This window comes from Chelonoidis abingdonii, chromosome 6 (genome assembly GCF_003597395.2).
Source record: "Chelonoidis abingdonii isolate Lonesome George chromosome 6, CheloAbing_2.0, whole genome shotgun sequence".
Lineage (NCBI taxonomy): Eukaryota > Metazoa > Chordata > Testudines > Testudinidae > Chelonoidis > Chelonoidis abingdonii.
Window position 1 is genome coordinate 24,752,082 of NC_133774.1, and position 26,736 is coordinate 24,778,817.

A 26,736-nucleotide genomic window follows, 5' to 3' on the forward strand; every position below is an offset into this window, starting at 1 on the left:
GCCGTTCTCACGTCAGGCCGGGCGGAGCGATGCCGCCGGGCCAGGCCCCTTGACAGGGCAGGCACAGCAGGGCGGTGCCCTGCGCTCCCGCACGGTGCCGGGCAGCGCCGGCCCACGTCGGCCTCAGTTCCGGACCCAACCCGCTTCCTGCTGCCGAGGGCGGGACCAGCCGCGCCTCCCGTTGCATCAGCTGCCAAAGCCGGCTGGGCCTGCGCGTGGGCTCGCTCCGAGCGGCGCCCGGGCCCGGCTGCGTGCGGCATGGCGGGCGGGGCAGGGAGCCAGTGAGTGCGCGCCCGCCGCCCGCCTCAGGGCCGCTGTGTGGGTCCCGCGCCCCAGCGCTCTGGACTCGCGGACCCTCTGGGCCCGGCTGGTTTGAACCGGGGCGAAGTCCTTTACCCGGCCTTGAGCCGCCCGTCCTTGGGGCTGGCTCACCCCAGGCACTCCCGCCCGTGGCGGTCCCTTCCGCTCGAGCCGGCTGCCCGGCCCGGCCCGTGGCGGGTCCTCCTTCCGCTCGAGCCGGCATGTCCGCGCCGGCCCCGTGGCGGGTCCCCTCTCGCTCGAGCCGGCTGTCCCGGCCCGGCCCCGTGGCGGGTCCCTTCTCGCTCCAGCCGCCTGTTCCCGGCCCGGCCCGCTCCGCCCGGCCCCGCGGGTGTGGTCTGACAGCGCCAGCGAGGCGGGTGCCGCCCTGCCGCCGCACGGGGCTTTACACCGGCCCCGCAAAGCCCGCAGGATAAGGGGCTCCCCCGGCCCTGCCATCGGGACCCCTCGCCACCGTGATCCCTGGTAAAATCAGTGGGGCTTTGTGCGGCACAAGGGCTGCGCAGGATCCGGCCCCAGGAAGTCAAAAAGCCAATTGAAACCCTGCAGAGCAACACGTATAGGAAAATGGCCAGCGCGTAGCGAAACCCTTAAAGACAAGGAGGAGTCCTTGTGGCGCCTTAGAGACTAGTGCTGATACAAATATTTCCCTTTCCACTTTAAATTGTCATCTCTCAGCCAGTGATTTAAAAGTGATGTGATCTTGGGATTCTTCAGATTGGACTTCAAGCTCTAGACGGCACTAACTTTAAAAGTGAAGAGAACCAGAACCGTGCAAGGTGTTTTCACAGGTGGATAGAAACAGGAAATCCCTGCGCTGTGGAGCTTGCTGCCACCTTGCATATTTAGTAAAAGGTAAAGCAAAACACAGAAGAGTATACGGAGCAGAAATGGTGTCCCTTAGAAATGGGGAGTTACTGACTGTTCTTCACAGCAAGTTGGTAAGTCTTATGTACCCAGTTAGAACTGGGGAAACTGAGGCAGTAAGATGAAGTGACTTTGACAAGGATTCTTCATATCCTTAGACGAGCTGGTATCAGGATTCAAGACTTCCTGAAGCCCTGTAGTGTGCTGTGCTTAAACCAATGGGCACCTTCTCCATTACCTATATAGTTAGGTACAGTTTTAAACTTGACATTGAAAAAGGAGAGAAACTAATCTTACTTTAATTTGTCTTTTTAGATAGCTGCTGAGGAAGAAAAGAAGGAATGGGGAAAGAAGAAAACAAAAGAAGGATCTGGTGATGGGGGTTGCACAGAGGTAAATTTCCAGTTCAGTTATATGCTTTTAAACAATTTAATTTCATTGCTGAATATCATACCAAGGACATCAATGCATTGCACCAGGGGTTCTCAAACTTCATTGCATTACAACCTCCTTCTGACAACAAAAATTATTACACGACCCCAGCATGGGGGAACTGAAGCCTGAGCCCAGCTGCCCCAGATGGTGGCCGAAACCGAAGCCCAAGGGCTTCAGCAGCAGGTAGGGGGCCTGTAACCTGAGTTCCACTGCCCAGGGCTGAAGCTCTTGGGCTTTGGGTTTGGTCCTGGGCAGTGGGGCTTGGGCTTTGGCCCCAGTCCCAAAAAGTCTGAGCCAGACTCACTTTGGGGTCCCAAACCACAGTTTGAGAAGTGCTTCATTACAGGTACTATGGTGTGTGCTCTTATGCTCCAGCTGATTTATAGTAACGACATGCGGCAGTGAAATAGTTGCAAAATAGTTTTTTCTTTGATGCTATTACCACAGGTTACATTGGATTTGTAGAGCGGTCTGTAGTAATTCCCTATTTACTATTAGTCCTCTGCTTTGCACCAGGATGAGGGATGCATTTGTAATGATGATGTAACCTTTGTCTTTCTAGTGACTAAGTTTTCTGATTTTGAGTTAATGAGAAGACATAGTAATATAGACATGAAAATCATAGTTTTTTCTTAACTATATACTTTCTGAAATTTTTATTATTTGGCATATTAGAATTTTAAGCAATTTACTATAAACCAGGTACAAGCCAATGTTTGTTTAACTTAAATAATCTTAATCTAGCTAAAGTTTTTTTGTCTTTAAATTAGAAATTAATTACGATTACCTAGCGTTTAAACTGCTTTAGCAACACTTCTGGATGCAGACTATTCACGGAGTAAATGGGAAGAGTGGTAGAGTAGCAGGTTAAATGGGAATGGAAGAAGGAAGTGAAGATGGATAGGGAAGGTAGAGCATCAGTACAGGTTAGCTGGGATGTTAGTAAGATTTGATGCATTAGAATAAGGTTGAGTCAGAGTTTGTATACCTCTAGGAGGTGGAAGTAGGAGATCTTGAGCTGCATAAGATATAAACACTTTTTGCTTGTAATTCAAACAGTGTGCTGTTAGATTTTTCTTTTTTCCCCATTTCCATTTATTATTGTGATAACATCGGCAGCTTGCTTTTTCCAGTGTGTATTAAGCTACAGTAGAATTTGTGCTTCTCAAATTCTTGTTGCATCACATTAGCTGCTTTTTTTTTTTTTTTTTTTGCTAAGAAACTAGCCTGGCCCTTCTCTATCTTTTGAAAAAGGATACTGACTAAAACTTTTAAAAGGACCCAAGTGACTTGAAGATCAGTGAGATTCAGATTGCTGAATCACTTAGACACTTCAGAAGAATTTACCTTCTTCGCTTAATTTTTAAAGTTATTTTTCGTTAGAACTGGAAGTCTTTGCTAAATACTTCTCCTTCTCTCCATTCTTTTATATGTAGCTGAATCCCTGGCCTGAATATATCAATGAGCGTCTAGAAAAGTATCATAAACTTAAAGCAGAACATGATGCACTTCTAGCAGAAAGAGCTGCAAAAGACAGCAAACCCATTAAAGTCACATTACCTGATGGCAAGCAGGTTGATGCTGAATCCTGGAAGACCACTCCTTATCAAATTGCTTGTGGAATTAGGTATGACTGACTTCTGTGACCTATGCTATCAGTTTCAGACTCAACTACTGCAAATTGCCATCTGTGATCTTTGATAGTCCTTAGCATGATGGGTTATTTATTTCTTAGCACAACTTGAATAAAATTAAGGCATAATTTTTTAGCAATCTTGCTTTTACTATAAATTCAAACTAAACAGTTTTCTCATTTCAAAACATAATTCTTTGCCTTATGAAGATGCTGTTTTTAAAATTAAATAATTATTTATGGGCTGGATCCTGTAAATACAGAAACATGTGAGTAACTTTTACTAAATGACTATTCCTGTTGAGTTGGGAACTAATCAACCATGCAAATAATGTTACAAACACGCTTGAAGTGTTTGCAGGATTGGGTGCTATTGCATCACATAACTTAATCTGTTCTGCATTGACATGTGGAAGACTGGTGGGTGACACACCTGTTAATTTCAGTGAGAGTCACCCATAAAAATATTTTAATTAAAATGTGTGGCACATGTCAAAAAGAGCACTACCCTAACTTTGAGTGAATATCAAATGGTTAAACTTTTATTGTCGTTTTGGGCAATGTAGTAAGCATCTTGGAAAATTTAATGGTCATGTTTTATGATGCTCAATATTAAAATGAGAAGACCTTAAACTTCAAAATGGAAACACTAACCCTATTGTGGCTAGGGGATTCAATGTACTTAAAAGCTTTGCTTTGTTTTCTTGGTACATATGTTTAAGGCTGACAGTTCGTGCACATGCTGTTTGCATGCTCATTCATCTGTCAAAATAGTTAGTTTCTGAAAATTTGGCCTCAAACTTTAATTTAGTGCCCTTTATCATAAAAATAAAGATTGTACCTATGTTAATTTAGTGTCCCTGTTCACGTCAGGGTGAGTTCAGTATCAGTGGATGTTTCTGAACAATATTGGTACGGTTCTTAGACATCAAATGATCTCCAGTAGAGTTGATTTCTTCTAAGTTGAGGTGAAATAAACTAAGAAGGAAAGACTAGGTTTTTTTTGGAGACTTACTCAGCTCTAAATGAAGTACTTTAGAAACACTCATGGTGTGCTTCCTCTTTTGCAGTCAGTCCATCTGAACTACTGATCTGCTCAAACATTTAATAATTTCAGTTTAAGGTTCAAATGACTGCCAAACTTATCATCTTTAAGAATTGTTGGGTTTTTTATTAGTGAAGACAAATGTAAAGGTAATAGTACCTACCTGAAGTTTTCAAAAAGAAAAATCTGATCTCATTCAGGGACTTGCTTAAAAGAGGCTGCATCTCCTATTGCAGAAGAGTCATATTACCAGCAAGTACTACCCTAAATAAGTCAAATATGTTAGTAAGAGTGCACCACAGTGGGAAATTTTGTTAAATAAACTACCTTTAGTTTCTTTCTGTTCTTCATCATAAAAAAAAAAATATATTGTGTGTTGGATTTTCTTAAGTGCTCAGTGTTGGTCTAACTTTGCTTCCATTGCCATCCGTGGGTGTTCTACCACTGACTTCAGTGGAAGCAGACTTAAGTCAACGCTAAGCACTCTTGAAAATCCCATCCTGACTGTGCAGGGGAAAGGTTATGGGGAAGTGTCTCCATCTGTTGATTCCAATAGCTGACATGCACATTATTTATTGTATAGTCAAGGTTTAGCTGACAACACTGTTATTGCTAAAGTGAACAAAGTGGTTTGGGATCTAGACCGTCCCTTGGAGGAAGACTGTACCCTGGAACTGCTCAAGTTTGAAGATGAAGATGCTCAAGCAGTAAGTATCTTCCACTAAACTGGTTCTCCCCTCCCTTGGATGAGAAACTTCAAAACCCGAACTTAGTTCTCAGTGAGCATAACTACCTTTAACATTTGTGGAATAAAGAATGAAAATCGCTGTGCAGTGCATACCTTATTTTCTGCTAACTACTTCTTAAGAAAGATGTGTGCTACTGCAGATATATGTATGCTGGCAGGTATGAATAGCAATTGCTTTGCTAGCAGTTGTGGTAATTAAGCCTATGTTAGGACTCTTGTGGTAAGAATAAGCCTCTAAATCTGCAATCTTAATCTTAATATTACATTAATGTGGGGGGGTTTATATTAGTGTCTTTTTGCACATCATAAAAATGTAGCTCTTTATTTTAACGGTTGCTTATTCAGATTAATGTAAATATGGAAAGTAGTATTAAGTACACTTTAAAAATGATATTCAGGGCAAGCAGCACTCAACTCTATAGCTGAGATCTTAAATTCATACTTACTGTTCCCATATCAACTAACTCTGCCATATTGCACATATGATATAGTTTAAGGCATACAAAATAATTCTATTTATGTGCATCGTGGACAAGTTCCAGTTATGGTGAGATGCATAAATTTGCATTTTCAGATATGTACATTTAAAAACATGCAGTCATATAGATTTGGTTTTAATTTATTGACAAAACTAAAAATAGTAGCTTTGTAAAATTAATGGTCAGGTGTAATTTTTGTCTTCATTTGATTTTTAATTGAAAACGCAAACTAATAAAAAATCCTATCATGTGAAAAGATGGACTATTTGCTATATATCTCATGTTGTACGTGTAAGACTTACTAACAACTTAGGCCCTGATTTTGAAAATTCCTGCACAGGTGCAGGATCAAGACCTTATGTTCCAATTGTATCTTTCAGACTAAGTATTGTGTGGGTGCAGTACACAAAGTAATGTAGGTGTCTAAACTCCAGTTTAAGCACCTAAGTCCGTGTGCGCAGCACCACTGTGATCCATGAAACTCCTGCTTGCCTGCTGCCTAACCCTCTAGGCACCTAAACTCACTCAGCGTTTAACTTTCAATTGTAGAAGTTCCCTACGTTTTAGATCCTGTGGCACGAGCACTGCTACCCCACTCTAAGCCCTGTCTGGGATGACTTAGTTGTGGATTGGTCCTGCTTTGAGCAGGGGGTTGGACTAGATGACCTCCTGATGTTCCTTCCAACCCTGATATTCTGTGATAAGGGTTCAGACAACTGTCTCCTGCCTTAGCCCCAGAGCAATTCATGAACCTGGGAGGTGTTGGGGGGAAGCTTAGTTTTTGGCTTCCTAAGTCATATGCAGAGCCCAATCCATTAGGTGCCCCTTGAGCATGTCTACCAGTTTGGGTCCCTTTGAAATCTGGGATGGTGTGGAAGGGGGGAGAAAGAGAGAGAAATAATGAAAGAAGGATTGGAACAGGGGGACTAGACTCAGGGTCTCCCATTTCCCAGGTGGATGCCCTAACCACCAGACTACAGAGAGTCTCTCTCTCTCACCCACTTAGTCACACTTTCAGTGTTTATCCTCACCAGAATAGCTTCAATGGGTGAGACGGAGGGTGCCCCACATCAGAATCTCCCATTCTCAGTGGTCACAGCGCATTCCTGAGAAGTGTGGGAGACCCCTGTTCAAATCCTTTCTCCCCTTCAGGCCGAGAGAGGGGAACTGAACCTGGGTCTCCCATATCCCAGGTGAGTGCTCTAATCACTGGGCTAAAAGGTATATCACAGATGGTGTCTCTTCCTCCTCCAGCCATTTTGTGTAGAGTGAGGCAGGCACTTAACTCATTTCTGCAAGAAGCAGCATAGGTGTCTAACCACTTGATTCTCCATGCTGTAGGTTCCCGTTTGTGGATGGCAAACAAAGATAGGCACCTTTCTGCCGCAGAGACTTTGGTGCCTATCTCTGAGAGAGGGGCCGGACTTGGCACACTCTCTGTCATTGGCGTCTCATGTTGGCTAGCTTGGGTGGCTCAGTGCCAAGTGTGCTGAATTTTCGTGGATCACATTCTAATGTGCCTGTCTCTCCTCACTCATTGTATAGGAGCCTAGATACCTAACTGGGCTATGTGGATCACAGTGTAGTTCTCTCATTCTCTAGGCTCCTAAAAGTTAGGTGCTGCAATGCTGTATCACAACACGTAAGTCCTTTCATGGATCCCAGCCTGTATTACCACTCCATTGCTGCTATTTTAAAGTAGATAGATGATATATGAATATAATAAATGAGGCTAGTCAATTAACATTAGTGCAACTTACTAAGTGAATTTTCTCTCCTTCCCCAACCATTTGAGAGAAATTTTATGAAATATATTTTTCCAATACTTAACAGATGTAAAGATTAGCAAATACAATTTGTCAGATAATTACTCATGATTTTGGGGGGGTAAATTGGCAAATTAATATGTGAATCATATCCCACAGTGCAACAGGCTCTAATACTAGATCTCCTCCTTCAAGGATCTGTAAAAACAAATCATCAAAAGACTTCTATATGGATTTCAGAGGTTCTTGAAATGCTTTGTACATAAATACTCAAGCTGATCCCCTTTTTATCCCTCTCATTAGGTATACTGGCACTCAAGTGCTCACATAATGGGTGAAGCTATGGAGCGAATCTATGGTGGATGTTTATGCTATGGCCCACCAATAGAAAATGGATTTTATTATGACATGTACCTCGAGGATGGGTAGGTTCTTTCATTTCACTTCCAGAAGGCTGGATTGTAACCCTGCATTCCAGATCAAGAAAAAGACAGAATGCGTAGCTGTGCTACCCAAAGAGCAAGAGTGAAGTCACAATCTGGGAGTCTGAGTCACAGTCTAGTTCCTGCTTCCCCTTGCTCCTGAGGCAAAGTACTTTGACCAGCCCTTTTTCTGATGAAAATTATTTCTCTCATTGTAATGACTCTAGTGCATGAACTGATATGTTGTGGGGGCAGAACTATGGCAGAGATTACTAGTAAGAGAGAATGCAAATTTATTTTTTTCTGTTGTAGAGGTGTGTCCAGTAATGATTTCTCTGCTTTGGAGACCTTATGCAAGAAGATCATGAAGGAAAAACAGCCATTTGAAAGACTGGAAATTAAGAAGGAAACTCTACTTGAAATGTTTAAGGTAAGTTGATCTAGACTGTTTCATATTTACTGTAGCTGCACAATAATGTTAGCTGTGGAACGTTAGTGGTGCATCTCCTATTGGTATTCGTGGAATATGCACCGTTGATAATGTGTGCAGCAAATTGACAATATATTTCCAAAGGTGTAGGTTTTTATATGGGTTTACTTGGGATATTTAATATTTAAAGGTGAGCACATATACCAATTCTTAGTTTTTTGAATGAGGTTTAATCATGGGACTGTGTTCCTGAAACACCAGAGTTCTAATCTGATTCTTCCACTGACTCTCATCAGTTGTCTTTCTGTTACTTCGTTTCCCTGTCTGCAGAATTGGAATAATAGGTTACATGGATGTTGTGAACATGAATGGGATGGGGCTATAACTCTTTGAGAACGTAAAACACTAGTTATAGTAAGCGCTGGCTTTGCAGATGTCGTCTGAAGCTGTATTCAGCAAGCTCTTAAAATCAATATTTAGATGACAGTACTAAGTCTGAGTATGAAATAATCTCTATACTACTTTAAGCAACAAGGAGTCTTGTGTTATCCTGTAATGTCCACCAGATGGACATACATTAAATCACCATACTGCTAGTGCTGAAGTAGACACGAGCATTTTCCAATATTGTAGTATTTTTGCTTGATCTCTGTTTGCTCAGTATTAACAGAGTGAACAGACCTTAGAAGAAATGAAAATCATAGAATTGTAGGACTGGAAGAGACCTTGAGAGGTCATCTAGTGCAGTCCCCTGCACTCAGGGCTAAGTATTGTCCAGACAGTGGTTCTCAACTAGGGAATTGGAGCCCCTTGGGGGGCTGTGAGCAGGCTTCAGGGAGTCCACTAAGCAGGGCTGGCATTAAACTTGCTGGGTCCCAGGGCAGAAAGCTGAAGCCCCGCCGCATGGGGCTCGGTCTGAAGCCTGAGCAATTTAGCTTCACTGGGCCCCCAGTGGCATGAGGCCTCATGAAATTGCCCTGCTTGCTATCCCGTAATGCTAGCCCTAGCTTTAATATGCAGAAAAACTGTTGTGGCACGCGTGGACCATGGAGTTTTTATGGCATTTTTGGGGCGAGGGGGGGGGAGGGGGACAGAAAGGAAAAGATTGAGAACCTCTGACCATATCTCTGGCAAGTGTTTGTCTAACACACTCTTAAAAAGCTCCAGTGATTGAGATTCCACAACCTTCCTAGACAATTTATTTCAGTGCTTAACTGCCCTGACAGGAAATTTTTCCTGAGGTCTAACCTAAACCACACTTGCTCCAATTTATGCCCATTGCTGCTTGTCTTATCCTCAGAGGATGTTATGATGGGATAGTTTAATTTGGGCAATTGATCTTGGATTATCGGCAGATAAGTCTGCTCAATGGTCTGTGAGGGGATGTTGGATGGGATGGGAACTGGGTTACTGCAGAGAATTCTTTCTTGGGTGCTAGCTGGTGAGTCTTGCCCACATGCTCAGGGTTTAGCTGATCGCCATATTTGGGGTCGGGAAGGAATTTTCCTCCAGGGCGGATTGGCAGAGGCCCTGGAGGTTTTTCGCCTTCCTCTGCAGCGTGGGGCATGGGTTGCTTGCTGGTGGATTCTCTGCAGCTTGAGGTCTTCAAATCACAATTTTGAGGATTTCAATAACTCAGTCATGGGTTAGGGGTTGTTATAAATGTGTATGGGTAGGGTTATGTGGCCTGCCTTGTGCAGGAGGTCAGACTATATGATCATATTGGTCCCTTCTGACCTATGAGTCTATGAGGTTAAGAAGAACAATTTTTCTCCTTCCTCCTTGTAACAACCTTTTATGTACTTGAAAACAGTTATGTCCCCTCTCAGTCTTTTCTTCTCCAGACTGAAAAAATTGAATTTGTTTAATCTTTCCTTATAGGTCATGTTTTCTAGACTTCTGTTGGCTCTTAGGTTAATTGCTTGTCAGCCGAATTACTTTTCTTTCAGAGATCAGCCGCAGTAATACTGGTGTATACACAAGGATTACGGGGGTAGGAGGGAAGCAATTTTATAAGCTTTGAAGGAAACAACATAAATATCGTTGGTTGCCCTATTTTTAAAAGAAACACTGCAATTCTCTTGTGAATAGAGCTCTGAGTGTTTTGTCTAAATCCTCATATATACTGTATAAGTTATGTAAATTCCAAGTGATTTGAATGAACTTTGCCACTCCTCAGAAGTGTCCATGCAAAACTGATGCTGATAAAAGCTTCATACCACACCATCATATATTCCTTGCAGATGAGTGAAAGAATAATATGGAGTTGCATGTGTTCAAGACCTCTCAGAATTTAGTATCAGAAAAGCTTTTTTAGAAGAGTGCCCTCAGCTGTGGAACCCAATGGCCAGAAATCAAGATGAACCTATGTTGTTCTGTATAGAGCAAAATTGATTTTTGTGAAGGTCTACCCTGAATAGGAGGCCACACATGAACACTCAAGTGCTACAAAAAGCTGTTCTCTATCCTTTAATCTCTCTATCTAGCCCATGCCATAGGATACTCTCCCATCTGTGGGATCGGAGGAGGGGAATTAGTTTGTACATGAACACGCATTGAAGGGTTTTTTTAAATTAGTAGTATAGATTTTCATACAGTGGCAATAGCACATAACAAATACTTGAGTTTTGAATCGCAGTTTCGAGTCGTGAAGAATTAACATAGATTCTGCCATTCTGTTCCCTCCCAGTATAATAAGTTCAAGTGTCGTATCTTGAATGAAAAAGTCAACACTCCAACTACTACAGTTTACAGGTAAAAAATATATATATACATGCACACACACTGTAATGCCACTGTCTGTAGTATTTACTAACATAATGTGGGCTAACTGAGCATTGTCTTTGTTTGCATTTCCACAGATGTGGTCCCTTGATAGATCTGTGCAGGGGCCCTCATGTCAGACATACCGGCAAAATAAAGGCGTTAAAAATTCATAAGGTAAGCATTGAGATTCTATGCCTAATTTCAAACAAAGATATTTATGTATTGACACCGTGGGCCAAATCTCTGGGAAAATGGGGGGGGGTCTGGCCCTTTGTGCCACACTGCTGGTATAATCTGATCATAAAACTTAGTTTAGCCCCGCTGAGGGAGGAGCATTCTGATGTCAGTGACCTTCCAGTGATGCAGTCATATTGTGATAGCATAGCAAGAGAGGGGACATGGCTCAAGAAAAGGGGTGTACACCGTATGCTATGCCAATCCTGGCTTGTAATTTTTGCCCCTTGTAACTGCTTCTTATTGTAAATTGGGGCAGCCAGAGGGGACTGATCATGCACAAGCAGCTTGAGGAGTAGAGGGCAGCAGAGGAAATCTTTAAACCACCTTTTCACACAGTTAGCCAACTTGTGTTTGTGCATCTTTGCTACAGTCGGGGAACTTTATTTTTTAGTGTGTAAATTTAGCTTTCATCATGATTAAAAATCTAAGAGCTCTGTATTCATGCTTGTGTTCTTTTTGCATAGTGCCTTTATCAGTTTCATTTTTAACTATAGCTGTTCCGTTTTTAATTTATTGCATGCCTTTAAAGAACATATCACAGAGCTTGTACAGTGGCAGTCATAATGGCGGATGCTGTTGTCCTTCTAATACTACGCCGTTTTATCTGTCTTCAGAATTCCTCAACATATTGGGAAGGCAAGTCTGATATGGAAACCCTCCAAAGGCTTTATGGAATTTCATTCCCAGATGTAAAAATGTTAAAGGAATGGGAGAAGCTCCAGGAGGAGGCTAAAAATCGAGATCACAGAAAGATTGGACGTGTAAGACAAACTTAGTGTATTTTTAAAATTCTGGCCAGAGACTACTCAGTGATTTAAAAAGCATATGAAAGACAGCACCTATCTGCTAATGCCTCAGAATTCAGATGATGTGATTCACAGAAAATACAATAACAAGTTTCATAATTAAGTGATTGTCCTCTTCAGAATGGAGCCCCAAAACCACTACAATGGACTGTAGACAAATAAGCATCTTTCTAGAGAGTTTTTGGCTATTTTACACATAATCAAAAACCTAAACAGGATGGTAACTGTCCTACACGGAGTAACTGTGCACAAAACATGAAAACTCTGATCTTGGGTAAAGCAGGAGATCTATAGCCAGCAATGGGTTTATTTTAGTGCTGTGTTGAAGCCCAAGAGGAAGCTTGTTCCTAGAGGAGGCTCTTATAGCTTCTCATTGCTTAGAGATTTTTCTTTGTACATCTCTAGAATCCATTATATACTCTAACTTTTTTCTTCTTGATTATTGCTGACGTGTATTTCTAGTGTTTGTAGTTATGCCACATTTTTTATTCTTTGTCCTCCAGTAAAATAAAATCATCTTAATGAAAATGCATTGTTTTGGACAAGATGATTAATAGTTAGTCCTGAATAAACTGTTAATCTGCTGTTTCTGTTTCAAGAAAGGAGACAGCAACGCACTAAAATACCTCCTGCCCTAAAGCAGGAACACAATCCAGTGAAGTATCAGCTTACTGATTAATTATTTGAACTGTGCTTTGGGGAGATGTAAAATGTCACAGCAGGACTAGTTATTGTTAGTAGTAATAGCAGATAAGATGAACCTTGAGGGGTGTAATTAAGAAGCCATCACACACAGATGCATGAAATGACAGGTGTATGTAGGGACATCAATATTAAAATAGGAAACCTTAAGCTTAAGCTATTGCTCATGACAGGGAGATAGTTACACAGGGAAGCATATCAGATCTACTGCATGTTGCTATTTTATAGTAGGGTTAAATTTAAAAAACTAAACAATACTGTAATCTGGATAGTGATGTGTAGTAAGAACTAATGTTTCAGGCCTGACTTTAGCTGTAACATTGTGAGAGGAAAAGGGTATGATCAGAATCTAAACAGACCAGGTAAAACTAAGATGTACCAATGTTTTCCTGCAGGACCAAGAACTATATTTCTTCCATGAGCTCAGTCCTGGCAGTTGTTTTTTTTTGCCAAAGGGAGCTTACATCTACAACACATTAATTGAATTCATCAGGGTAAGTAATATCTTTGGATTTTTTATCTCCTGTGTTTTATAATAAGATTTCTAGACAAAGAGCTAAAAAGGTTTTAGAAGACCATATAGCAATACAATTGGGATTAATTTTAAATGTTATGCATTCTGCTTTTAAAAAATATATATTGTATACAGTACACAGGTGGTGTAATATATGTTTGTTTAATAGGTTATTGAATTTAGCATGGCAGAGTTGGAGAGCTACTTTTTGGAGAATGGCATGTAAGAAAGCAAAAGAGATGGGGAAAACATCTTGACATTCTGCTGTGATATTTATATTGTCACTGCACCATGTTATGTATTTGTGCTGCACTACAGTGCAAACATTGCAATACAATATCACGAGGCGCATCCAATTATTTTGTGACTTTAACAAATGGAGACTGATTCTTGATTGTTTCTATCGTTGCTGGGATGGAGAAACATGTTTCTTCTCTTATTCCCCACCCCTTCACCCTGTCTGGCAGCTGCAAAGAATGGGAAGGAATCTTGGCACCCCCTGCCTGTTTTACTCATTATTGCCTTGCATCTTTCAGGGGAGCAACTTTGCTCGTTTTTATTGAGTCATACACTGCAAATGCTGTCTTAAAGAGACAAATGTCGCTTTAAGCCACAGGTTGAGCATTGCTATTCTAGCCTGCCTTATTAATTCTTCTGTTTCTTGGGTCTATTCTTTCAGAGCGAGTATCGGAAGCGAGGATTCCAGGAGGTTGTCACTCCAAACATCTACAACAGCAAAGTCTGGATTACATCAGGGCACTGGCAACATTACAGTGAAAACATGTTTTCATTTGAGGTGGAGAAGGAAGTCTTTGCTCTGAAGCCCATGAACTGCCCAGGACACTGGTATTTATATAGCACCTATTTCATCAAATATTGCCAATTTGTTTGAACTAGCTCCAGCTTTCATATTTTCCACTCGATTTGTGAAAAAATCCAAGCCAGGTGCACTCTGGTATTTTTTTAATAATTTATTTTAATACTATTGCTTAATTTGATGCAAGATCATGTATGAATTTCTAGCTGTTCACAAGTCTCTAGTTTAGAGACACATTCTTAATTGATATCTTCAGTTCAGCTCTGTAGCTTTCTCTTTCTCGTGTTTTCTCTGGTTGATTTTAGTTGATGCCAAGATGTACACGCTTTCGTGGTGGTTTTCAGTAGTCTGCACCTCTCACATACAGACCTGTTGCTTAGGCACCCACATTTGAAACACTATCAAGGGTGATATCTGATAATTAAGGAGCATATACTCTACAGTGCCTAAGTTCAGTGTGATACAGTTATGAATGCTATGAATCAATAATTTCAAGGGCTAGATATTCAAAACTGGCTGCCTCCTTTGATCCCCAAAACGTTGTATGCCTGATATAGGTATTTGTGCATAGGTGCAGTGCCAGTTTTTAGTGTATGCAATGGGTGAACTTTATGGGAAGAATATGACTGGCATTGGTTAGAACCATAAGGAAGCCCGTGTCCTGAGAAGACTTATGCTGAAGACCAGATCAATGATGAAAATTGGATTTTGGAGTATGAAAACAGTGTAAGGAACTAATAAAGCTGCTCAAGTAATTAAGGAAATGGATAGATACCATCTTGATGTCCTTGGAATCAGTGAGTGTAGATGGACAGTTTTGAACAAACTACACTTTTAGAGAAACAAATATGGCCATCATCTCTGTAGGAATGAGGATGGTAGACCATGAAGCTCACAAATCAATCCTAGTGTCAAACGAAGTAGAGTAGGCACTGACTGAGCGGGAATCAGTCAATGAAAGAATTATCCCTGTTCGCTTTCAGACTAAATTCATTGTCATGCAATGCTATGAGCCAACTGGTGAAACGCCAGATGAGAAAAAAGATGCTTTTTATGATTTGTTACAGAATGTGTTAACCAAGGTCCAAGAACATAACATGACATAGTGACTATGGGTGATTTTTAACACAAAGGTTGGAAGTAGCAATGATGGATTGGATAAAATTATGGGCTAAGTGTGGCAGGTGTTTGAACATGAACCAGAATGGTGAACAATTGGTAGAAATTTTCAGCATGAACAAGGTAGTGATAGGTAGAACAAAATGTTCTCAAAAAGAAATCCTTAAAGTGACATGGAACTCCCCATATGATATTAAAAAGAACCAGATAGATCACTTCTGCATTTCAGGAATATTTTGCAGCTTGCTGGAAGAGATATGTACAGGGGAGCAGATGTGGGCAGTGACCATAACTTTTGTATCACTATACTGAAGATCAAGTTAAAGATGAAGAAGGTTAAAAGAAGACCGCACATCAATAGCACACAATTAGAAGTCCCAAGCACAAAAAGTGCTTTCAGTTTGCACTGAATAACAGGTTTGGTGTTCTAATGGAGTTAAATGAGGAAGACCAAAACATTGATACTCTGAGGGAAACTTCAGAGTGGTTTCTACAAAGTGCAAAGAGTTCTAATAAGAATGAAATCTAAAAGGGAAGAATGAATTAACGATGTTATTTGGGCAGCAGTGGAACAAAGAATAAGTGTAAAGCAAAAGCTCACATTAAGAGACAAAAAAAATGGCAAGAAGACTACAGAGCTCTGGACAGAAAGGTAAAAAGGAGTGATAGAAGAGATAAAAGGGCGTATATTGATGTGAAGAGCTTGAATATGGTAGCCAAAGAGGTGCCTTAGAACCTTGTATAAGACAATCAAATAACGAACAGGAAACTTTAGCAGTCCTGGAGGGCCTATTAAAGGTGCAAATGGAAAGATTCTTACTACAAAAAGAGGAAAGGAAAAGATGGGGAGAACGTGTTCAAGCTGTTTTAAATAAATTGAGCCGAAGTGAACTACTAAAAATACATGTTGAAGACCTGCCTCTAGAGCTTGATATTGATTTTAGGAGCATTACAGTGGAAGAAGTTAGAAAAGCCATCAGTAGACTCAAAAATGAGAGAGCAGCTGGAAGGGCTAACATTGCTGGAGAGATGCCTAAAGAAAGTGACAAAATAACTGTCCAGACTTTCCTTCTATTTTTGGGTAGAATATGGAATGAAGAAAAGAACCCAACCCCATTGAAGAGAGACCTTATAATAATATTGCCAAAGAAGGGTGACCTTACCAACTACAATAACTGGAGAGAAGTCACATGACTCTCGGTACCTGGCAAAATCATGTGCAACATCATTCTGGAACATATAAAGAAACAAACAGACCTTCAATTCAGAGAGGAACAAGTGGGTTTTAGACTGTTGAGATCATGTTCAGACCACATTGTTGTTCTCAGACATATTATAGAACAAAGTGTGGTGTGGCAAGTACCTTTTGTGATACATTTTATAAATTTCCAGATGGCTTTTGATAGTGTACCCAGAGACAGTTTCTGGAGAATTATGGCATATTATGGCATAATTACAGTAATCAAGGATTTATATGATGATGCTGAATGTGCAGTCTGAGATGGTGACAACACCAGCCAGTGGTTTGCAGTGACAACTGTAGTAAGACACAGAGTATATTATGTTCCTAGTATTGTTTGTCCTGGTCACTGACTATGTCATGAAGAAAGTAGCTGCAGAAGGCAACCGAGGAATTTTATGATTCAGCACAATTGGGTGACCTTGTTTTTGCTGATGACATTGCCTTAATGGAAGAGAAGACACAGCTTTTGGCAGATACAGCAAAACAAGTTGGTTTGTTCATCAATAAGGGGAGGGCAAAGTAATGTGAGCCTTAGCTCCGCTGTGCACTGCTGCCACCCCAGAGTCGCTCGAGATAAATGGTGCCAGGCTGGAGTCTGCACCCTGAACCCCTCCTGCATCCCTTACCCTAACCCCCAGCTCCTTGCCCTGAGCCCTTCCCTGAACACCACACCCCGCCCCTGCAGCCCAGCTCCCTGCCCCAGCCCTACATTCATGGCCCTGCATGCAATTTCCCCACCCAGATAGGGCCCTCAGGCCAAAAAGTTTGCCCAGCCCTGTTCTAAGGCCATGTCTACGCTACGGGATAGTATCGAATTAGCTAAAATCAGTTTTATAAAACTGATATTATAAATTCGATTTCATGCGGCCACACTAGGCACAGTAATTCGGCGTTGTGCGTCCATGGTCCGAGGCTAACATCGATTTCTGAAGCGTTGCCATCTGTGCAGGTAGCTCTTACCGTAGGCGTATCCATATTCCTGCATTCCCACCCTGGATTCTGGTTAATCATTCATTGTCACGGTGTTCTGGGGTAAATGTCGTCCCAGTCATTCTCCTGGGAAATCAGTGACAATCTTTCGCGCCGTTTTTCCTAGATTCGCCTGGCAGCGCCATGCCGTCAACCATGGAGGCCGTTTCAGCTTTTTTTTTTGTTCCGCACCGTATGTGTATGAATGCCGCGGACGAGAGGCGATACTGCCAGCGCTACACACAGGAATTCACTTGCTTTTGATGATAGCAGAGATGGTTACAGTCATTCGTGTACCGTTACTTGCCGGATACTAAACTGGCAATGAATGCGGTTATCTCTCCCCTCTGTTACTGTCGCTGCTTATCAATGAGTGCTTCTCGGGATAAAAAGTCGGCCGGCAGGGCGCAACGCAAAAGCAAATTGGGTTGACTCCCGAGTCAATCCCGTCCTTATGGATTCATAATAGAGTCAGTCCTGCCTAGAATAAGGGCAGTGTATTAGAGGACCAGTGTATCAGAGGCACAGCTGCTCCGTGCAGTATTATAGGTGGGTGCCCCTGCACAACCCACCCGTTGCTTCCCTTCTCCCCCAAATTTCTGGGCTACCGTGGGCGGTGCTGCCATTTGTGTCATGAAGGTTAATAAAGAATGCAAGGATAAGAACCATGTTTGTTGATTATAGGGGAGGCAGCTCTTGGCGCAATGTTTCCAGCCAGGATTAGCGGTTTTTGTGGGGAGGGCAACAGCTGCTGCTGCGTATGGACAGGTCCAGGCAGTCAGATTTTTCTCGTACACAGGAAAGGGAGGGCTGATTGGGCTCAGGCCCAGTTGCTATGAGGAGACGGTTACCAGCGTTCATTCCATCTTATGGGAGACTGGGAGTCATTCCATTTTTTACCTGGGCCCCCAGACAGCCTCACTTAAGGCCAGCCAGGGCACTCACGGGCTTGATGCCCGACGATGACTGCCAGCATATTGTACGTAATAATTGTTCTTACTACTCGGCTGGGGAGGACTCAGCCTCACTTAAGGCCAGCCAAGGAGACACCTCAACCGGCTATGGCGTGACCGGATCGGATATCAGTCACTATTGTACCCGTCTACCCCGGGAGGGCAGAGGAGCGATAACTGCCTCTTCACTGCTCGCAAGGCCATCGGCGTCCCCACAGCAATTCAGTAACAACATAGAGGTGCATCTGAAAGAAGTCAACGAAATGATTATCTTTCCCTTTTCTTCGAACGTCGGGGGCGGGGGGGAAGAAATGAGCGAAGATGTATTCTGACATTCCACTTGAACCGCGAGCCAGACGCACTGTGTTTGATACCTACAAGACATGTGGGAGCTCAGCCAAAGAAATGCAAATACTTCCAGAGACGCTTGGCTGTGGGATAGCTGGAGTCCCTCAGTAACCAACGTGCCCCCATCCATGAGCGTCCATTTGGAGTCCTCTGGCTTCCCAAGTACCTTGTCCACATAGCAGTCGGCGCTGTGCGATCTGGAGATTTCAGTATTTTCAATCAGCGCTCTTGGCATTCGTGTTCTGTAAACGGAGCTCTGATACAACAGATTCGTTCCCCCCAACAGCGAGGCAGATCCAGTATCTCCTGTACGTCCATGCTGGAGCTCTTTTTTGGATTTGATGACTGCATCGGCCGAGCCCGATGCTGATAAGTATGCTCCACGCTGGCAGCAAACGGAACGGTAATCAAGGTTGCGTCGGGGCCTTCTTCGTCCTGTTTACACTGTCCGCTCTGCATCCGAGGTCAGACATAGCTGTCCCAGAGCGGTACAGGGGCTGCACGACTGTGGCACCATGCGACAACTAATCAGCGTCTGACAACACACTCACTCACGGCAGACCCACACGCACCTTAAACCTTGAGGTACGAATAGTATTCCGCTCAAGGCACTGAAGAACCCAGAATCACGAGTATGTTAAATCAAAGATTTTAGCCGAATTGTACTCGCTTGATGGTGAGGACTGCGTGCCTCCTCAGTCTCGCGGGAGAATTGAGGCCAATAATGTCGATTTCCGTCCACACTAACCGTAATCCGATATGTTAATATCAAATTTAGCGCTACTCCTCTCGTCGGGGAGGAGTACAGAAATCGATTTAAAGAGCCCTTTATATCGATATAAAGGGCGTTGTAGTGTGGACGGGTACAGCGTTAAATCGATTTAAACGAGTAGTGTAGACCAGGCCTAAGTAGAGCAAACCAATCTAAAGATCCAAATATGGTAAGATGATGATGGACATATTGAAGAGACACTTTAAGGATGCCACCAACACTACTTCCATGAGAAGTGATAATATGGACACCATCTGGAGAGAGAGAAAGGGCAACCTAGAAAAACATTATACAGAACAATAGAGAAAAGCCAGATCATCAATGTGATACTCAGAAGTCTGAACAGACCAGCACAAGACCAAAATAAATGGCAGAAACTGTTGAATGCATTATGCATCTGCGAATGTGGGAGGATAAAGGGGGGAGGGAAAAAAAAAACACGTGTGTGTCTATGTATCACCATCTCACAGGTGAAGTTTAGGAAACCAGATTGTAATATTTGACTCAGATGTTGTATGGCTCTTAGGAAAAACCTTCTTTATCATTCTTCCAAACAGCCCTGAATTTTTTTCCCCCTGAAAGTTTTCTCTGGGTTTGACTCTGTGCTGTATTACAACTTGTAGGTATTACTGGAATTGCTAGCACCTGGCTTATCAGAATGTACACTGAGGATCTTTAATAGTTTATTTGAAATTCATTCAGGATTAATGAACCTTTTCTTTTAGCCTTATGTTTGACCATCGACCAAGATCATGGCGTGAGTTGCCGCTGCGTATGGCAGATTTTGGAGTTCTCCATCGTAACGAGCTGTCAGGAGCCCTTACAGGACTTACTAGAGTACGGAGGTTCCAGCAGGATGATGCTCACATATTCTGTGCCATGGAGCAGGTAAAGCATATTATTGAATAAGATGATGTGTTAAAATGCAAACAACACAAAGCCTTAAATATGATTTGTCTTCATGAAAAGATTGAAGGGGAGATAAAGAGCTGTCTGGAGTTCTTGCAAGCTGTGTATGGTGTGTTTGGATTTTCCTTCAAACTGGACCTCTCCACTCGTCCTGAAAAGTTCCTTGGAGATATTGAAGTGTGGAATCAAGCTGAAAAGGTAATAGGTAACTTCACTGGCCTGTTTAGAGGTTTTAGCTGTATATTCAAGTAGTGGGAAACTGGAATGTCTGAGGGGGAAAAATGGACCTCCAGGTGGGCTGGTGGCAGCAATGGCTGTAAGCAATTCAGCTCGTACAGCCATTTTTAATTTTTTCTGCCATGGGTTAGTAATAGCTCTCAGTGTATGGAGATCATGGTAGATGATGATATGAGAACTTGAATTCATTTTAAAGAAAGGACCAGAAGATGTGACTACTTAAAATGGAGAAGAAAGCAAGATAAGTTTTTTTTTCTCAAGTATGTGTGTGCTCAGAATTTTGAACCACCATCCAAGAGCCAAGCTGCACCTTAATCATGATAGTAGTACTGCTAAATTCAACTGCACAAGCAAGGGAAGCAAGATTGGGTCCCCAGTTATAATTGAGCATTGTTGACAATTAGGTAGTGAATGACCTAGTATTCACTAGCTCTCTGTGTGTGTAATTGACACTGTACTATGTGGAAGAAAAAATATGGCACATGAAATAAATAAAAAGTGAAACACTAAAAACACGTATCCTTTCCCCAGCAACTTGAAAACAGCCTCAATGAATTTGGTGAGAAGTGGGAATTGAACCCTGGGGATGGAGCTTTCTATGGACCTAAGGTTAGTAAATTAAAATATTTTGTTAGCATCTTTCCTGAGTAAGTGTCTCAACACTATTGAGGGGATAACACTCCCATCACCATAGTATTTGAACATTTTTTTTTTGCGGATAGACAGTGGAATAGCACTAGAAACACTCCTTAGAGAACTTCAAAGAAGTATAGTACTCCAAACCCCACAGTTTCTGGAGTTCCCAAAATGATAGTAAATTTAGAGTAGATGTTATGGTATTTTTAATCACACGAGAGGCTTGGGATTCATCCGTCCCCTGACAGACCCCAGTTCTGAGTGTCATCCTACAAACTCCCTCATGATCTAGCTTTGTAGACTCAGCCAGGTGCATTGAGTAGTTTTAATTTTTCATTAAAGCATCCTGCAGTGCTTGGGAGGGAGGATATAAAATGAAATGTATTCCAGAGGGAATTGCTAAGTCATGTATATGAAAGCCTACCCTTAGAAAGCAAAGATTTTGAAATAAATTCCTTTGTCCTTTATGCTGTCTCAGGATGCTCAGTCTGGAGTTATGTGCTTTCCCGGGATGTAATTTTTTCCCTCCTGTATGTAGCTTGATGGCTAACTCTAAAGTAGTGAGGCAAAGTTCTTAGTTGTTTTCATGTTAGATGCTACAACTTCCAAGAACTTGTTTTGTGCTTAATATTTTTTTATTTCATGAAATCAACCCAATTTACACAGACAAAACAATAAGGATTAATGTTACTGTAATGAGCAAATAGATAACACTTTGGGAAGCATGAACAGAAGGTGGCACTATTACGCCTGGTATGAAAGTTTTCGGAGTATTGGGAATTTCTGTTTAGAGATCAGTAGCTTCTCACTGGTTTTGTTTTTTTAAAGCAGCAGTTTAGTTTGGTTTCTAATATTCAAGTTTTAATTATACACTAGCCATGAACAATTCTACCTGAAGTAAAATATTGCTTCTGGTATTTGCAATTTTGTAACTACTATAGTGTGCTTCTATTCTTCTTGTGTGAATAATTTTACATGAGTATTGCATTCAAAAACTATCCAGGAAAATGGAGTTAGAATAATATTGACACCTCTTTCAGGGAACAGTAAGCCCCTTACAGGCATCTGAGTAAAACTTTTCAGATGACTTGTTTTGAATAAGCTATTCAATAAACATAGCCTACTTTTCCATTCACAGATCAGTAGCAAACTGATTTGATTTCTATGAATGTAGGTTAGTTATAAATATTCACAAAATGATTTGAACAAATTTCACCATGTGGACTGTCAGCAAACTATTGGTGGTTACAAATGTTCATTATTCACCTTAGATCTTGTCTATACACAAGCTTGCACCCACATAATTAAATCATTTTAGACTGGTGCATACATCTGTGTGAATATATTTCAGGTTAGCTTAAACCTGTTCCTAATAGAGTAAAGCTGAATTGAAATAATTACCATGTAGCCTCTTGCAGTGGTTTAACTAAAACTGTTTAAAATTGCACCTTAAGTTAAGTTGGTGCAGCTGTGCATGTAGTCAAGCCCTAAACTAAGTGGGATTTTATTTTTTAACTTCATGATTGGGTGACTAAATTAATGAGAATACTAGGCAGCACAACTTCTGTTAAGAATTTTGATGAATAATTGTCTGTTTAAAGTGTTCAAAAATCCAGAAAAACTGACTAACACCAAAATACTTGGACAACAAATGGCACCATGTTTATTTGCCCCCGCCCCCCAAAAATAAAACTTAAATCACTTTTTGTTTTGACTGAAGGTCACTGGGAAGTTTGTTTAGTAAAACAGCTTAAACTGATTTAAAAGTTTGGCTTTGTATGTAAATAAAATAAAAAAACAGGTCTCCTCCCCCACCCTTCCCACCAGTGGTAGAGTGGTGGAATAATAGGGACAACTTGCTAAATGATTAAGGCCCAGATCCTACAAATAGTTCCTTACATACTTAACTTTCAGCCAAGGGTTTTTCAGGATTGCAGCCTGAATTCAAAAGAAAAGCATAATATGCATACATTCAGATCCGGGAGTCAAGTTACTTTGATGAAACTGAGCAATCCAAAATAAAGGAGTATGATCTTCATTACTCCATGGTCTCTTCCTCAACTGATAGCGCTCACTGATGGAGGTGTGCCCTTTAGCATGTAATGTAGGCTATGAAGCTGACACGTTTTGATTAGATAATATTTTAAGTTAAATAGGCCTGGAATTTGTTCAGCTACATGTTGCAGAAGTCTTGGTTTTGATGATAATTGTTCATTTTTACTTTTTAAAGTTATTCCCATGTACAATTGAATAGATTCAATGAGAACTCCATGGAAAGTGAGTTCAGTGCACTGAACCAATGTGCAAATTTAATCTGAATTAGTGAACCTCCTGTATTTATTTCTGTCAGAGGGCTCAACACCAGGCCCTAAAAACCACTTATGTCTTACCTTGGGCTGAAGAGAGGCATAGATGATGTATTCATATGGTTCCTTAGAATAGATTTCACTCAGTGTGAAGTGTTTGAAAATCTCTTTGCTATAAGAGGGCATTGCTGTTTGTTATAGACCCTACTAAAAGTTTGACTTGTTTCTTAGATTGACATTAAGATTAAAGATGCCATTGGCCGATACCACCAGTGTGCTACAATCCAGCTAGATTTCCAGCTCCCAGTCAGATTTAACCTTACCTTTGTGAGGTGAGTACAGCTAAAAATGTTAGTATATAGTAGTTACACAGTCTAGTTTTCCTGTCACTTGTATGCATATTAAATCAGTTTACAATATTTCTTTTATTTACAGCCATGATGGTGATGATAAGAAAAGGCCAGTTATTATTCACCGGGCCATCTTAGGATCTGTGGAAAGAATGATTGCTATCCTAACTGAAAACTATGCAGGCAAATGGTAACGTTGAAAAATAAACTTATTGTCCAACCAGGGAGTGAACACTCTGGATGGTGTAAGGGGGGATTAAGCATGTCTAAAAGAGTTAACACCAAATACTACATAATTGTTTTTTTTTCTGAAGGCCTCTCTGGCTGTCTCCTCAGCAAGTGATGGTGGTGCCGGTGGGACCAACATGTGATGAATATGCACAAAAGGTGAATTCATTTTTTCCAAGATAAATTTGTGATTTAGTTGCATTACTTAATTGCCATTAAGTTCCGTTTTTAATTAACGGTTTTATATAAATTCCTATTGTAAGTAAGTTATATTGTATTCAGACGATAAATTAAGCTGCCTAAATTCTAAATGGACCTTAATCATCAGAAGCATGAAGTCTGGATTCTGGATATCCAAGCAACAAATGTTGATGCTGGAGAGAATGTTTCTGACTGTGGAGGCAAAGGCAATTGCTCAGCTCTGCAGCTAGAGGGAAAACCCATGGAGAAAGTATCTTTACATTTATATCCTAATCCTGCAACTGACTCCACTCAGGTGGACCCTCAATGCCCACATTCATTTTGAGTAACGATGGGGGTGGAAAAGACAGGTGTCTTTGCGCTATTAAACAAAATACAGTCCACCCAAATAGTGCTATGTATATCTCTTTCAAACTCATTAGGCCTAAACTTTAAAGGCTCTTCTGATCACAAAGACCTATAGCTCTCCTGGCTTCAACATTGTTAAATTCTCGTAGAGTATCTATCCTAATGGATCTGGGTACTAGATTGTTTAGTGATTTAGTGTGTGTGAGGATCTCCTGCCATGTCCAAGCCATTCTTCCATATTTCAGTGTCCTGTGCACATTTTCGGCACTACCAATTTCAGCACTATCAAAATGTGTCTGCCTCTGAACGAAAGCAAAACAGAAATCTAATTTTAATTTTTGGCTGTCAAACCTCAAATGGTCCCTTTCACTCAAAACCTACATATTCTCTCATGGTTGAGGGTTTAAGTAAGATTTTGTCCTTTTATTACTTAGGTCAGACAGCAGTTCCATGATGCTGGATTAATGTCTGATGTAGATGTGGATCCTGGGTGTACGCTGAACAAGAAGATCAGAAATGCTCAGCTTGCACAGTATAATTTTATCCTAGGTAAAGAAATAGCATGTGGTGGTCATGTAATACAATGGTTGACTTGTTTTTCTTGTATGCAGCTGAAATTTGATCTAACCCATTTTCCCAGTGAGTGAGTGAGGCAGAAGCAGCAGTTTACACCTGTAGATTCCTTTTTAAGTTTCTTTCACAGCCAGCATCCTTCCAGCTGTGCATGACTGGGTAGTACACGCTATGGAGCCAATCTCTGCTGTTTTGTTAGCTGAAGAGATTGCTGTTTAGTGACTCAATACATTGACACTGCATCAGGAAAAATATTTTGGTGCCTTTCAATCAACAGGGCAAGACACTGGCTTAGTCAAAGATCACATTAAATGGTTTGCAATAACTTGATAGTTCCCATGTCAAGTGTATGCTAAATGAGGAATGCCACATTCTAATCACTGATTCAGGCTGCATTCCTATATATCTCGATGCATTAATGAGTCTGTGCACATGTGCCCAAGAGCTGAGTCTTGAAGTTGTGCAGCAAAGATGAGAATCTGGCCCTAGAAGTATAACACAGTATTGTTAACAGAAGCACTGTCAGTCACGGGGTTTTCATTATTCAGTATGTCTGCTGGAATTAGTAAAGGTAGCTTTAAGTTTAGGGATGGGGGCAAAGGAGGATGCAGTGTAGGATTCAGTTGTCTTGTCAAGCATTAGTATGTTCTTATTCATAATTCTTATTTAAAGAAAAGTGTGGTTTTTATTTATTTTTTAATCAAGCCTTGAGCAAAAATTATACTAATCTGTGGATTTTGGCTTTGTTTAGTTGTTGGTGAAAAGGAGAAGGCAAGTGGAACAGTTAATATCCGTACTCGAGATAACAAGGTGCACGGTGAACGAACAGTTGCTGATACTGTGGAGAGGCTGCTACAGTTGAAACGCTGTCGATGCAAACATGCTGAAGAAGAATTCTAACAGATTTTATTTCCCTACCTGGTTTAGTGTAAAAAGGGTGATCAGTTTCATAAAGCAGTTAAATCCCATTGTAACATCTTATTTGCGCTAGGTTGATTTTGAAATAGGTCTTCAAATGAGCCAATAAAAATCAACCATGAAACACCTTTCTATATTATTCAGACATTACATGTGTCTATGGAAAGACCGTTTTACACAAATGATGCAACACAACTTCTTGGTATCTGATTGCAAAAAATGGAGCCAGGTGACTAAGGCGTAACATGAAGTGAGGGACAATGGAAGTGTTAATGACGGATTAAATATTGTACTAGTACTTTAATCTTGTTCTAAGTAGACTACTAAGAAAAATAAAATTTTGGTAACTGTGTCTTTCATAAGGTTCAGCGTGGGCATGTGGTGGATTGTAGGGTACAGCAGAGTGACCACATTGGTAGTGTTCATTTTACATCTCAGTACAACTGAACCTGAAGACTTGGACCCTAAAAATGAGCCCCCTCTTAAAAGAGGCTGGTCATGAGGCTGCAAAGGCAAAACTAAAGATAGAGGTAGTTTGGGGATAGATTTTAAAGGGCCTGGAAAGTGAAGAGGGGAGAGGAGCATAAAGAGAATCAATAACCCTGTCAACAGAAAGAGCAGGGAGGAGAGTCAGAACAGTC

At 41.3% G+C, this 26,736-nt stretch overlaps 1 protein-coding gene across 2 annotated transcripts; it reads left to right on the forward strand.

Moving 5' to 3' along the window:
* The first annotated feature begins 170 nt into the window (after nucleotides 1-170).
* Nucleotides 171-26,457, forward strand: TARS1 (threonyl-tRNA synthetase 1). 2 transcript variants are annotated; one of them, XM_075066892.1, is made up of 19 exons: nucleotides 171-281; nucleotides 1,501-1,578; nucleotides 3,057-3,247; nucleotides 4,882-5,005; nucleotides 7,595-7,716; nucleotides 8,026-8,143; nucleotides 10,833-10,897; nucleotides 11,005-11,083; nucleotides 11,761-11,907; nucleotides 13,050-13,148; nucleotides 13,848-14,014; nucleotides 20,115-20,277; nucleotides 20,359-20,496; nucleotides 21,067-21,144; nucleotides 23,709-23,809; nucleotides 23,913-24,017; nucleotides 24,142-24,214; nucleotides 25,039-25,153; nucleotides 25,929-26,457. In XM_075066892.1, the coding sequence occupies exons 5-19, from the start codon at nucleotides 7,622-7,624 to the stop codon at nucleotides 26,075-26,077; spliced, it is 1,692 nt and encodes a 563-aa protein (XP_074922993.1). In that variant the 5' UTR covers nucleotides 171-281; nucleotides 1,501-1,578; nucleotides 3,057-3,247; nucleotides 4,882-5,005; nucleotides 7,595-7,621; the 3' UTR covers nucleotides 26,078-26,457. The 2 variants fall into 2 exon arrangements, with proteins under 2 accessions (XP_074922993.1, XP_032619099.1); XM_032763208.2 differs by lacking the exon at nucleotides 171-281 and adding an exon at nucleotides 1,110-1,259.
* The last annotated feature ends 279 nt before the right edge of the window (nucleotides 26,458-26,736 follow it).